This window comes from Saccopteryx leptura, chromosome 7, assembly GCF_036850995.1.
Source record: "Saccopteryx leptura isolate mSacLep1 chromosome 7, mSacLep1_pri_phased_curated, whole genome shotgun sequence".
Taxonomy (NCBI): Eukaryota; Metazoa; Chordata; class Mammalia; order Chiroptera; family Emballonuridae; genus Saccopteryx; species Saccopteryx leptura.
Window position 1 is genome coordinate 115,509,502 of NC_089509.1, and position 11,989 is coordinate 115,521,490.

The 11,989-nt window shown below is 54.0% G+C and overlaps 1 protein-coding gene across 2 annotated transcripts in view; it reads left to right on the top strand.

Moving 5' to 3' along the window:
* The window catches only part of SAG (S-antigen visual arrestin), a 32,702-nt gene extending 20,928 nt beyond the window's left edge, over positions 1 to 11,774 (top strand). For both annotated transcript variants that reach the window (XM_066346350.1, XM_066346351.1), the window contains exons 11-16: positions 774 to 911; positions 3,807 to 3,884; positions 5,422 to 5,445; positions 8,023 to 8,078; positions 11,096 to 11,111; positions 11,521 to 11,774. In XM_066346350.1, the coding sequence (XP_066202447.1) occupies positions 774 to 911; positions 3,807 to 3,884; positions 5,422 to 5,445; positions 8,023 to 8,078; positions 11,096 to 11,111; positions 11,521 to 11,629 (421 nt within the window). In that variant the 3' untranslated portion in view covers positions 11,630 to 11,774. The remainder of the gene's footprint in view (positions 1 to 773; positions 912 to 3,806; positions 3,885 to 5,421; positions 5,446 to 8,022; positions 8,079 to 11,095; positions 11,112 to 11,520) is intronic.
* Positions 11,775 to 11,989: the final 215 nt, after the last annotated feature.

Sequence of the window (11,989 nt, forward strand, 5' to 3'; positions counted from 1 at the left end):
GGCCACAGGGTTGGCAGGGATGGGGCACGAGGCCGCCCTGCCTGCTGGCTCAGCGTCGCCTGGTGTCAGCGGGTGGATGAGGGGCAGAGCCAACCCTCCAGCCTCTGACACTGAGCTGCTCAGTGAACCGGGGCCACTGGCCTGGAGAAGCCACACTGTGGTGTCCCCAGCTCCATCCCAAGTCCACCCTTGGGCACCGGTCCCCTGCGTCTGTCCGATGCTGGGAAACCCCCACCCAGCTGAGGATGGAGAAGGTCTGGGGGTGTGAGCTGCTCTGAACCCGACCGGGACAGTCTGTACTGTGATGGACCACACAGCCAAGGAACCAGAGTCCGGAGGAACTGCCTTGCCCCTTCTCAGTAACCCCTTCCGGGGGCACAGATTTTGGCGACAGGTGCCTTGCAGCCTGGGCTTGTTGCTGGCACTGGCCAGAGGATCGTGCGGCCAACTAAATGGTTCACAGTCTCAGGAGAAGCCCGCCATGGTACCTGACTCTTGGGCCAGTTGGTTTCACTTAACTCCACAAAACATTCTAGAAATCCAGCGATGAGAGCAGGCCGAGGGAGTGAGGAAGTGTCGCAATGTTGCCGGCAATACTCTTCTGCTCCTCGTCCTGCAGATGTGCGGGCACCTGAACCACCTTCCCAATGAGTCACAGGGGACTTGGATCCTGGCACATGCTTGATGGCGGGGGGGGGGGGCAGGGACCGATGGCGGCGTTATGGCCATAAGAGCAGTTAGCCAAAGCTCCTCTCTGGTTTTTCCTCCTGCAGAGAAAAAGTGCCGCCCAACAGCTCTCTGACCACCACTCTGACGCTGGTGCCCTTGCTGGCCAACAACCGCGAGCGGAGGGGCATCGCCCTGGACGGGAAGATCAAGCACGAGGACACGAACCTCGCCTCCAGCACCATGTGAGTGAGTGCCCCCGGCTCAGGAGAGGAGCCGCTGGACGCAGTGTGCGGCGCACTGGTCTGTCCCCCCTTCTCCTCTCACCGCTGGGGCTCACGGGCCAGACCCCATTCCCTCCCCTGGAGTGACGTGACAGGGACAGCTGGTGGCTCTGGAGAGGGCCTTGTGCCTAACGCAGCCCCCCTGCTTGCCCCTGGCCTCTGGCAAGTTACTCCGAGAACCTCAGTTTTCCCAGCTGTAAAGTGCGGGTGCCAACAGCTCCTTCTCATGGAGAGATTATAAGGATTGTGGGGACAACCTGTGTCAAGTGTGGTGGGAGGTGAACAGTGGGGGGACAGAAAGCAGGACCAAGGAGCCAAGGATTTTCTGCGGGTGCTTGGCTGAGTGGGCGTGTTAGGTTCTCGAGCACATCGGTGGTGCTCTGTGGGAGAAGCAGAGGGAGGCGGGTCCCCGGGGTCAGCTGACTCCAGGGCGTAGTGCTCACGGCACCAGGCATGGCTGCCTGCATCAGTAATAACGTTTTCTGCTTTATGGAGTATTTTACAACCCTGTAAGTGTCTCCACACTTGTGTGAGGAAGGTGAATTTATACTCATTTGATGGATAAAGATATTGAAGTGCAGCCAGAATAAGAGGCTTGTCCAAGGTGATCTGGCCGGTTAATGGCAAAGTCCACTCCTAACCCGAGCTCTGGTTTCACCCCCAACTTCAGGACTGCCTTCCAGGGGCCTGGAAAGTGGCAAGCGCAGCAGAACCCAGATTAACCAATGTGTGTGTGTGTGTGTGTGTGTGTGTGTGTGTGTGTGTGTGTGTGTGTGTGTGTGTGTGTGTGTGTGAGAGAGAGAGAGAGAGAGAGAGAAAGAGAAAGAGAGAGAGAGAGAGAGAGAGAGACCCACCCCAGGAAGGTGGCGAGGACAGATGCCTGCAGGAGGTTCTCAGGCACGAGACGAAGCACCTCTCTCCCAGCCCCTTGGTCCCGTTCTGTTCAAGGTAGAGAGTCAGTCCCAGCAGAGCGTGGGGGCTCAGGCTGCCCCCCACCCCCTTTGGAGCACTCTCTCTTCACCAGGTGCTTGGCCACGTCGCACCATTTCAGGTAAAGGCATGTTGCATGCTCCAGGGAGCTCTGGGCACCAATGAGCTGATGAAGTATTTGGCAGGGCACTGTGGCCCTGGAAGCAATGTCCAAGGTGTCCCCCCGCAGAAAGCTCCCTGGGCTGGGTGTCTTCTCTGGGCCCAGAGCCCCCCACCGCCCCCCAGCACCCTTTCAGACCTCTCAGCAGAGCCCTGCCCTGCCCGGCCTCCGGCTCCGGCCTCCAGTTCCTCGGCTCTGTGGTCTATCACCCTTCACATTGTCTGAACTACTTCATAATTTGTGTATACCTCAATCTTTCTTATTCATTTTTATTTATTAATTCTTTTTAGAGAGCAAGGAAGGGAGAAAGAGAGTGAGAGAGAAACATTGATTTGTTGTTCCACCCATTCATGCATTCATTGGTTGATTCTTGTGTGTGCCCTGACCAGGGGTCAACCTTGGCATATTGATTGGGATGATGCTCTACCCTTCTACCTCCATTCCTGTTACTAGACATCCTGAAATACTTCTGTTGTTGTTATCACACAGGATAATAGTAATCAGTGTTAAACTGCCCAGCCTGGGGCCTGCCTGATGGTAGGAACTCAGTGCCCATTAGTGGCACCTGGAATGAAGTTTCCATTGAGGTCAGTTAGACCCACTCTCTTTGGGGCACATGTGATGGCTTCACACGCCATATGCATTCACTTCAACACGATGCTGGGCGCTGGGGACGCCGAGAGGGACCCCAGAGGAGGGAGACCCATGCTGCCTTGCTGGTGCCTGGGAGGCTTCACAAAGGGACCTTGAGATCTTGGTGGGCAAAGGAGGAGAAAGAGGGCATTTAGGAGCAGGTTTTTATTTTTATTTTATTTATTTATTTTTTGTATTTTTCTGAAGTTGGAAATGGGGAGGCAGTCAGACAGACTCCCGCATGCGCCCGACCGGGATCCACCCGGCATGCCCACCAGCGGGCGATGCTCTGCCCATCTGGGGCGCCGCTCTGTTGCAACCAGAGCCATTCTAGCACCTGAGGCAGAGGCCATGGAGCCATCCTCAGCACCCGGGCCAACTTTGCTCCAATGGAGCCTTGGCTGTGGGAGGGGAAGAGAGAGACAGAGAGGAAGGAGAGGGGGAGGGGTGGAGAAGCAGATGGGCGCTTCTCCTGTGTGCCCTGGCCGGGAATTGAACCTGGGACTCCTGCACGCCAGGCCGATGCTCTACCACTGAGCCAACCAGCCAGGGCCAGGAGCAGGTTTTTATTTGACAACGCTGGTACCTGGGGGACACTGAGGCACAGCAAGGTACGAGGTGGCAAAGGAGACAATGGCCAGCTCACAGATGACCTGCTTGGCCGTATTCGGGCTTGACCCTGAGAGGTCTCTCTGGCTGCAGAGCGGCAGAGAGCTCAGAGAGGGGTCCTGGCACAGGGGAAGTGAGTTACAGCGGTGACCCGGGCTGGGAAAGCCTGTGGAGGACGCAGTGGCCAGCCAGGCATGGCAGGTGGGACCGCGGGAGGCGCCGAGGAGGCCAGGTTCCTGGCTGATGAGCAGGTGGACAAGCACCCACGGAGGCTGAGCTGGGAGACCCGGGAAGCACACCCTGTCCCTGACCCTCCAGACGGGAAATGCCAAGCTACAAGCGGGAGAGCACGCCCTGCGCTGCGTATGGAAAGTTCTAGGGCTTGGACAGCTGGCTGCATTCACCGGTCCCTTGAGGAGACAGCCCGCGATGGCGTGCTTGCGTGGAGACGGGGGGTTGGTTCACCAGGCCCTCGCTTCCCGCTGCTCCCTGCATCCCTCCGCTTGTCCTTTCTGTTTGCACAGCATCAAGGAGGGCATAGACCGGACCGTGCTGGGGATCCTGGTGTCTTACCAGATCAAGGTGCAGCTCACGGTGTCAGGGTGAGTGTCCAGGTCCTGCTGCTGTCCACCCTGTCTTGGCCTTTGGCTGGATTGCTTCCTTCCTGAACAATGGGGGACAGAAACGCAGGAAGGGCCGTCAATTGTACCAGTGGCGGAGCAGGGTTTTGGAGAGACTCTCTGGGGCTTAGTTTCATTGCTCTGTCTGATAGAACAGCACGTGGGATGAGGCAGGAAGGCAGACGGTGAAGTCTGTGCACTGTCGGCCCACTTGGCAAGCGCGGCTGTGCCTGGGCTCACGTGGCGGAAGCTGACGTGCAGATGAAGACAAGCGGTTCGGTGTTGTGTCGAACTGCAGAACAGATCGGGGCCGGCCAGCCGGCATGGGAACTCTCGGAGACCAGGGAAGGACCCATCCCCAAAGGGGAGACCTTTCCTTCCCTTCCCAATGTGTGATCACGGGATTTGGGAGTCTCCTTTTCACATACGAGAGCACTGCCATCTCAGCGTTCTGAGAAAATGCTTCTCTATTGTTTTATGAAATCAATTTTCTTCCATTTTTAAAGCCTCCTCAAAAGGGGAAAATCTGAATTCCCATTTTCCTTTTCAAATTCCCATTTCCGTTTTCAAATTCCATTGCCCATGGCTCTGGCCTCTCACCCCGATGAGCCACGGATAGTTCAGCCATCCAAAGCAAGTCCGAGTGTGTACACACATTCCTTCCGTAATTCTGAGGAGAGAAAGAGTTGCCCAAATTTTGGTTGGGGCAAACCAAAAAAGTATATAGTTCTAGGTTGGGTTTTTTTTTTTGTATTTTTCTGAAGCTGGAAACGGGGAGAGACAGTCAGACAGACTCCCGCATGTGCCCGACCGGGATCCACCCGGCACACCCACCAGGGGTGATGCTCTGCCCCTCCGGAGCGTCAATCTGCCGCGACCAGAGCCACTCTAGCGCCTGGGGCAGAGGCCAAGGAGCCATCCCCAGCGCCAGGGTCATTTTTGTTCCAATGGAGCCTTGGCTGCGGGAGGGGAAGAGAAAGACAGAGAGGAAGGAGGGGAGGGGTGGAGAAGCAAATGGGTGCTTTTCCTATGTGTCCTGGCCGGGAATTGAACCTGGGTCCCCCGCACGCCAGGCCGACGCTCTACCGCTGAGCCAACCGGCCAGGGCCTAGGTTGGTTTTTGTAAATTTCATTAATAGTGTTTATATTTGTTTTTTCCCAAAGTGTACAACGTTTGTCTTTCATTTCCTCAAAGAGAATGTAGAGGAGAGTTTTTCTGAGCCGTTGGAGATAAGTGAGTTATAGGTATTTGACAGTGATCTCTGTGGCCGATAGAGAAACTCTGGCCCGTGGTTTTATTCGCAAACCTGAGCGACTCCTTGTGTTAAGTAGTCCACTTGCGAGAGAGATGACACCACAGGGAGAGAGGGATGGCGGAGCTGACAAGTAAGGGACGCGGAGGTCCCGGGAGGCTGTGAGCGGGGCAGTGCAGGGACGCGTCCACCTCTGAATGATGGGCGAGAAGGCCACGCTGTTGTCGCGGGCGGTCACCACAGCCCTGTCTGCTTTTGTTTCCTAGCTTCCTGGGAGAGCTCACCTCCAGGTAAGCCTCCTCGCCTCCTTCGCCGCTTGATTCCCAGGACATCGAAGGAACAAACCTAGGGTCCCAATAGTAACACGGAGACCTGGCTTCCTGGCTCTCATGCTCAGAGTCATTGTGCAGTGATGCCCACTGCCTTTCCGGAGCATCATGCCAACCTTGCAAAGAGGTGTGAGGCTGGGGACGTTTCTTTGAGACCAAAGCTGGGCCTATACCTGGACATGGACACGCACAAGACACACGTACACATGCACGCATGCACAGGAAACCAGTATGCTCCATGCAGCCAATTTGTGTCTGTGTTTGTTAAAATATACCCGACATGAAGTTTACCATTTTAACCACTTGAAAGCGTACGGTTCAGTGGCATCAGGTGTATTCTCGGTGTTGTGTAATTGTCACCACCGTCGAGCTCCTGCCCATGTTTACCAGGCTCCACAAAGACCCTGTACTCAGCGAGCACTCGCTCCCATCCCCCTCTCCCTAGTCCCTGGCAGCCGCTATCTGTCTTCTATTTCTGTGCTGTTCTGGACGCTTTGTATACGCGGAGTTAGACAGTATTTGTCCTTTAGTGCCTGTCTTCTTTGGCCCAGTGTACTGTTTTCAAGGTCCATCCATGCTGTAACGTGTGACACACTGCTTCGTTCCCTTTTATGGCTGAATAATGTGCACTGCGTGGGGAGACCACATTTTGTTGATCCCCTCATCTGTGGATGGGCCACATTCTAGTTGTTTCCACCCTTTGGCCACTCTGAGTCGTGACAGCCGCCTTTCCCATTGTGCACAGAGAGGCGGGTGTCAGCTCACAGACTCCTTCACCCCAGCTCTCACCATCTCCTTCCCGCACACGGAACCCGGGTAGCCCTCATCTCCTGGACCCTGTCTGTACATCTGTGCTGGCATCTGATGACAATGGCCTTGCAAACTGCTGCTTTGACCAAAGTGTAACTGCAAGGTGGGAGGTGGTGGATCTTAGGTGAAGTGAGGAATAACACACACATACACACATACACCACCACCTCCATCACCATCGCCATCGCCATCACCATCATCATCACCATCACCATCACCACCACCACCACCCCAACATCACCACCATCACCACCCCAACATCACCATCACCACCACCACCACCATCACCACCTCAACATCACCACCACCATCACCACCACCATCACCACCACCACTACCACCATCGTCACCATCACCACCACCACCATCACCACCATCACCACCCCAACATCACCATCACCATCACCACCACGATCATCACCACCATCACCACCACCACCACCACCATCACCACCATCACCATCACCACCACCACCACCACCATCACCACCATCACCATCACCACCATCACCACCACCATCACCACCACCACCACCACCACCCCAACATCACCATCACCACCACCATCACCACCCCAACATCACCACCACCACCATCACCACCACCACCACCATCACCACCCCAACATCACCATCACCACCACCACCATCACCATCACCACTACCACCACCATCACCACCATCACCACCCCATCATCACCACCACCATCACCACCACCACCATCACCATCACCACTACCACCACCATCACCACCATCACCACCCCAACATCACCACCATCACCACCACCATCACCACCACCACCATCACCATCACCACTACCACCACCATCACCACCATCACCACCCCAACATCACCATCACCATCACCACCACCATCACCACCCCAACATCACCACCACCACCATCACCACCACCACCACCATCACCACCCCAACATCACCATCACCACCACCACCATCACCATCACCACCATCACCATCACCACCACCACCACCATCACCACCACCACCATCACCACCACCACCACCATCACCACCACCACCACCATCACCACCCTAACATCACCATCACAACATCACCATCACCACCACCATCACCATCACCATTACCACCACCACCACCACCATCACCACCACCATCACCACTACCACCACCACCATCACCACCACCACCATCACCACCACCATCACCACCACCACCATCACCACCACCACCACCACCTCCACCACCCCATTCCATTCTCCCTTTGTCCAGATTTCCCTCCTGATTTCCTTCCTGACTCCTTACCTTCCTTCTCTTTGTGTAAATTCCAAGTCTCCCCCGAGCACTTTAGCTTCTGGAATTTGGTGGACTCCATTCCTCTCTATCCTGCTCTCTCCCGAGACAGTGTCTCTGGTCCCCAATGCACCAACCTTCCATAGAGGTAACACATAAAAATTGTGTACATTTTTGAAAAGGATGTATTTTAATACTACCCTCTGTCCACCTGTCCTCTGCCACAATATCATGTCATTGAAGCTAATAACCGGGAGGGAAGGAACCTAAAAGTACTAGCTGCCTCAGCCATGCGTAAGTGAAGTTCTGGACCACCTGCCAGGGGACACATTTAAAATTCCTACTTGACCACTTCCTCATTTCTGGTTGGTTTCCCTCTGAACCTCAGTGACTCCTGTGCGATTTGTAACCGTCTGTGTGTTCTCACCGATCTGCATTCTCCTTTCCCGTAGCGAAGTGGCCACTGAGGTGCCGTTCCGCCTCATGCACCCGCAGCCCGAGGACGCAGGTCAGTGCCGCCAACCCTGGCTTTCTCTACCCCTTCCTGCTGGCACCTTGATTGTGCATTCGCTGCTAGTCTTTCCTGACCACACCTGTGAGCCTCGGCATGGCCATGGCATCCTCGGTGCCTGGGCAGGCCCCAGAGGGTGCTCACCTACTCAGTTGTGAGCCGGGCGCTTGTCCACCCTCAGCGAGTGCATGGAGGACATAGCAGCCCTGGGCTAGGGCATGGGCTGTCTCGTTAAGTTTTAGGAGGAATGATTTAAAAGTAGAGTTTCTCCTGTGAACAGACCTAGATTTAGATTTATTTATTTATTATTATTATTTTTTTTAGCAAGAGAGAGATAGGGGACAGACAGGGACAGGCAGACAGGAAGGGAGAGAGATGAGAAGCATCAACTTGTGGCGGCATCTTAGTTGTTCATTGATTACTTTCTTATATGTGCCTTGACCGAGGAACTCCAGCCGAGCCAGTGACCCCTTACTCAAGCCAGTGACCTTGGGCTCAAGCCAGCGACCTTTGGGCTCAAGCCAGTGACCATGGGGTCATGTCTATGATCCCACGCTCAAGCCAGCGACCCTGGGGTTTCAAACCTGGGTCCTCAGCGTCCCAACTTGTCACTCTATCCACTACACCACCGCCTAGTTAGGCAGACCCAGGTTTGGATTTAAGGAAAGTTTAGGGAAAGATAAATTTGAGAGACTGCAGCTTTTGCATTTCATTTGGAAACATCAGAAGGCCGTTAGAAGATGAGCATTTTTGACAGTGGAGATGGGGATGAGACAGGAAATAGGAGAAAAGAGCGGCAGGCTGGGGTTCGGACACCGTGGCTCCTTTGAACTGTCAATCCACTGGCTCTCGTATGGACATTAAAAGTAAATAAGCAATGGCCGTGAGTGTGTCTCTGGGTGTTCCAAAAACCGCTGCCCTGTGCGTCACTGGTGAATTGTGTGGTATGCACATTAGAGTTCAACAGGGCTCTTTTAAAAAAAGATTAATGTTGCAGCAAAAACAATCCAGGTGCCATTTTGGAAATTCCAAGGAAAATCTCCACTGTGTGTCAAGAGGTGAAGTTGTCAGCAGAGAGAAATGTACCTGGGTGAATGCGAGCTCTTGTGGTTATATGGTCATAGAGGGTATTTTACGTAAACAAGCAGGGCTGCTTTTTCTCCTTATACTTTATGTCTAACTTTTATAGATGGATAACGAAATGGCATTTGAACAGTAGGATGGGCCCCCAGATTCATTTGGGCATGTCTCAAAAATATTTTGTCTCCATGTGTCTTTTCCAAATAGTTTGGATTCAAATGCTCGGTAATCTTTGCCAAAACCTTCCCCTGGGAGAAGAATACAGTCTCGCCATGTTTATTTTATTCATTTATGCTTGTGTCATTAAAATACTATTTTTGAACTATGCGAGATTGAGATGCATTCTGGTCTCTTTCAAGGACATTTCAAAGGCTATTTCTAAACTATGTCCTGAGGAGATGTCACAGTTTCCGCGAGATTGTTTTTTTTTTTGCAACCGGGAATGGACTTTATGAGTGAACTGGGGGCAGAGGGTGGGGGGTGGCATTATCCCTTTTCTGGGTATGACAAGTCCATGTTCCAATCATTCTGGCCTCACATCACACATATCTCACATCCAAACTCAACGATGATCTTTTGTGCTGTGAGATTTCAGGGAGAAAGGACAGGTCATCCCCATGGCTCCGAAATTCTGATTTCCAGGGTTTGTGAGTCACCCAGTTTTGTCCACAGATGCACTCTCACGTCTCACCTGCCGAGGTCTGGGCTCCCAGGCCTGGATGGTGGACCTCAAGCAGAGGAAACATTGTGGCCGAGGAGCTCTGCCAGGGCGGGGGGCCAAGGAATTTGTATGTCGTGAGTGTGGTAGAAACTCTACAGAGCTTTTATTGTCCTCTGTCAAGAGCATCCACGTGGACTGGTTGGATTCTCTTGGAGGCTGATGGTCTCAGTTAGTCTAATTTTACACTGAGCTGAGCGCCGTGGGGGTCCGGGAGACTGCTTGCCCAGGGGGGCATTCTGATGAGTCAGCTCCTCCGCGGGGTTCCGGTGGTTAGCAGCCCACACAGATACTTCCCTCCCAGGGCGGCTTCCAGGTGGGCACCAGAGACCACGGCGGTGGCTGGCCCTCAGCTGCACAGTGTTCTCGGGGAGCCGTCTGGAGTTGTTTAGCTCATCCCTTAGCTCTCCCTGGCTCACCACCGAGGGTTGCACCAGCACTTCACTAGGGAGGCGGAAAGCTGAAAAGAACAAAAAAACCCACCCCCACTCACATTATATAATAGCAGTGAACTGGGGCTACAAAACATACGTAAGACTATAATCCAACAAAATAAATAAAGATCAGCGTGTTAACAGAGCAGCAGAAGAACCCTGAGGGGCCAGAGGTGGTTCTCCAGCTCTAGTGCCCACCTCAGCCGCTGGGGGTGCTGGTGAGCACAACTCCAAGCACTCACCCCCTCGGGAGCCGGCACGGAAGGTTTGAGGTAGGCAAGGCTGGATCCTGGCAGCACCTCGGGACTCTGGTCTAGAGGAGGCCCAAGGGACACAAAGAGAGAGATGCTTGGAAAGAGAAGTGTGACATCGGAGGGAGTCAGGCTAAACCGGGAAAGGGGCCTGCAGGTGAGGCTGTGGCTTGTTCCCCGTGAGCAGGTGCGGGGGGGGCCAGGAATTTGTATGTCGTGAGTGTGGTAGAAACTCTACAGAGCTTTTATTGTCCTCCGTCAAGAGCATCTACGTGGACTGGTTGGATGCTCTTGCATATAAAATGCTGGTAGCATTTTATAAAGGAAGCGGTGGTTAAAAATGCAGGGAGAAGGGCTCTCCGAGCAGGGGAAGGCAATGAAGCAGGAATTCCGTGCCATTATTGTGAAATGCGTATAGCCAGCCCTTTCATCCCTCTATCAGTCACTGAACGAGGAAGACATGGTCCAGGGGCAGCTGTTTTACGGAATTGATGCTAACCTCTTTCTCTCTCTCTCTCATTCCACGCACAGCCACGGGAAAGGAAAGGTGAGCCCCGCCCTGCCTCCCCGGCATTCTGTGACGTCCTTAGGTCACAGGTTTAAACACACCCCGTGCTCTTGACATGGGTTGGGATGCTGGTTTTCCTTTCGGTTCGCAGTACTGAGGCACACGCACACACGTGCATGCGCGCATGCGCACATGCGCCGGGGCAGGCGCACTCTGATACGCTGGGTACGTACGTCTGCCCTGTGCGTGCTCTCTCTCTCTTTTGTTTGTTAAAGAGATGTCCCGTGACCCACTCTGAGGAGGGAGGCGTGGTCCTGTGTTCCATCACGCAGGAACTCTCCGACGGTTCCTGCGTCGCAAAAGGGAGATCTAGGATCTCGTTTGGCTCGAGATTTCCTTGTAGGCTTGAGAGTGTGCCGTGATCAAACTGCTCTTTGTTTAATTTCAGTTTACAGGATGAAAATTTGGTTTTTGAGGATTTTGCTCGCCAAAACCTGAAAGACTCAGGAGACCCTGAGGAAGGGAAGAAGGACCAGGAGGCAGCTATGGATGAATGAAGAGGCCTCCGCTGAGGACCCGCTGATGACCGGGCCCTGGGGTATTAGCAGCACAATGAGCAAAGCTCCACAGTTGACCCTTTAGTTATGCTAAATACCAAAGTGTGAGTCTCTGCACCGAAATAAAATTCGTCTGTCCTGCTGGGTTGTGAGTCAGGCTGGCTTGCTGGGGAGGCTGAGTGACATCACCGATGGGGAAGCTGCAGCCTTTAGGGTCCCTGAGTGTGGGGTGAGGAGGGCAGCATCTAGAAGGGAGGCCAGCTTTCCACGCAGCGGCTCAGCACTGGCCCTCCAAGTGAGGCCAGCTCAAACCGATGTGTTCACTCTTGGGGCCTGGTGTGTCCCGGGCTTTTTCCTGGG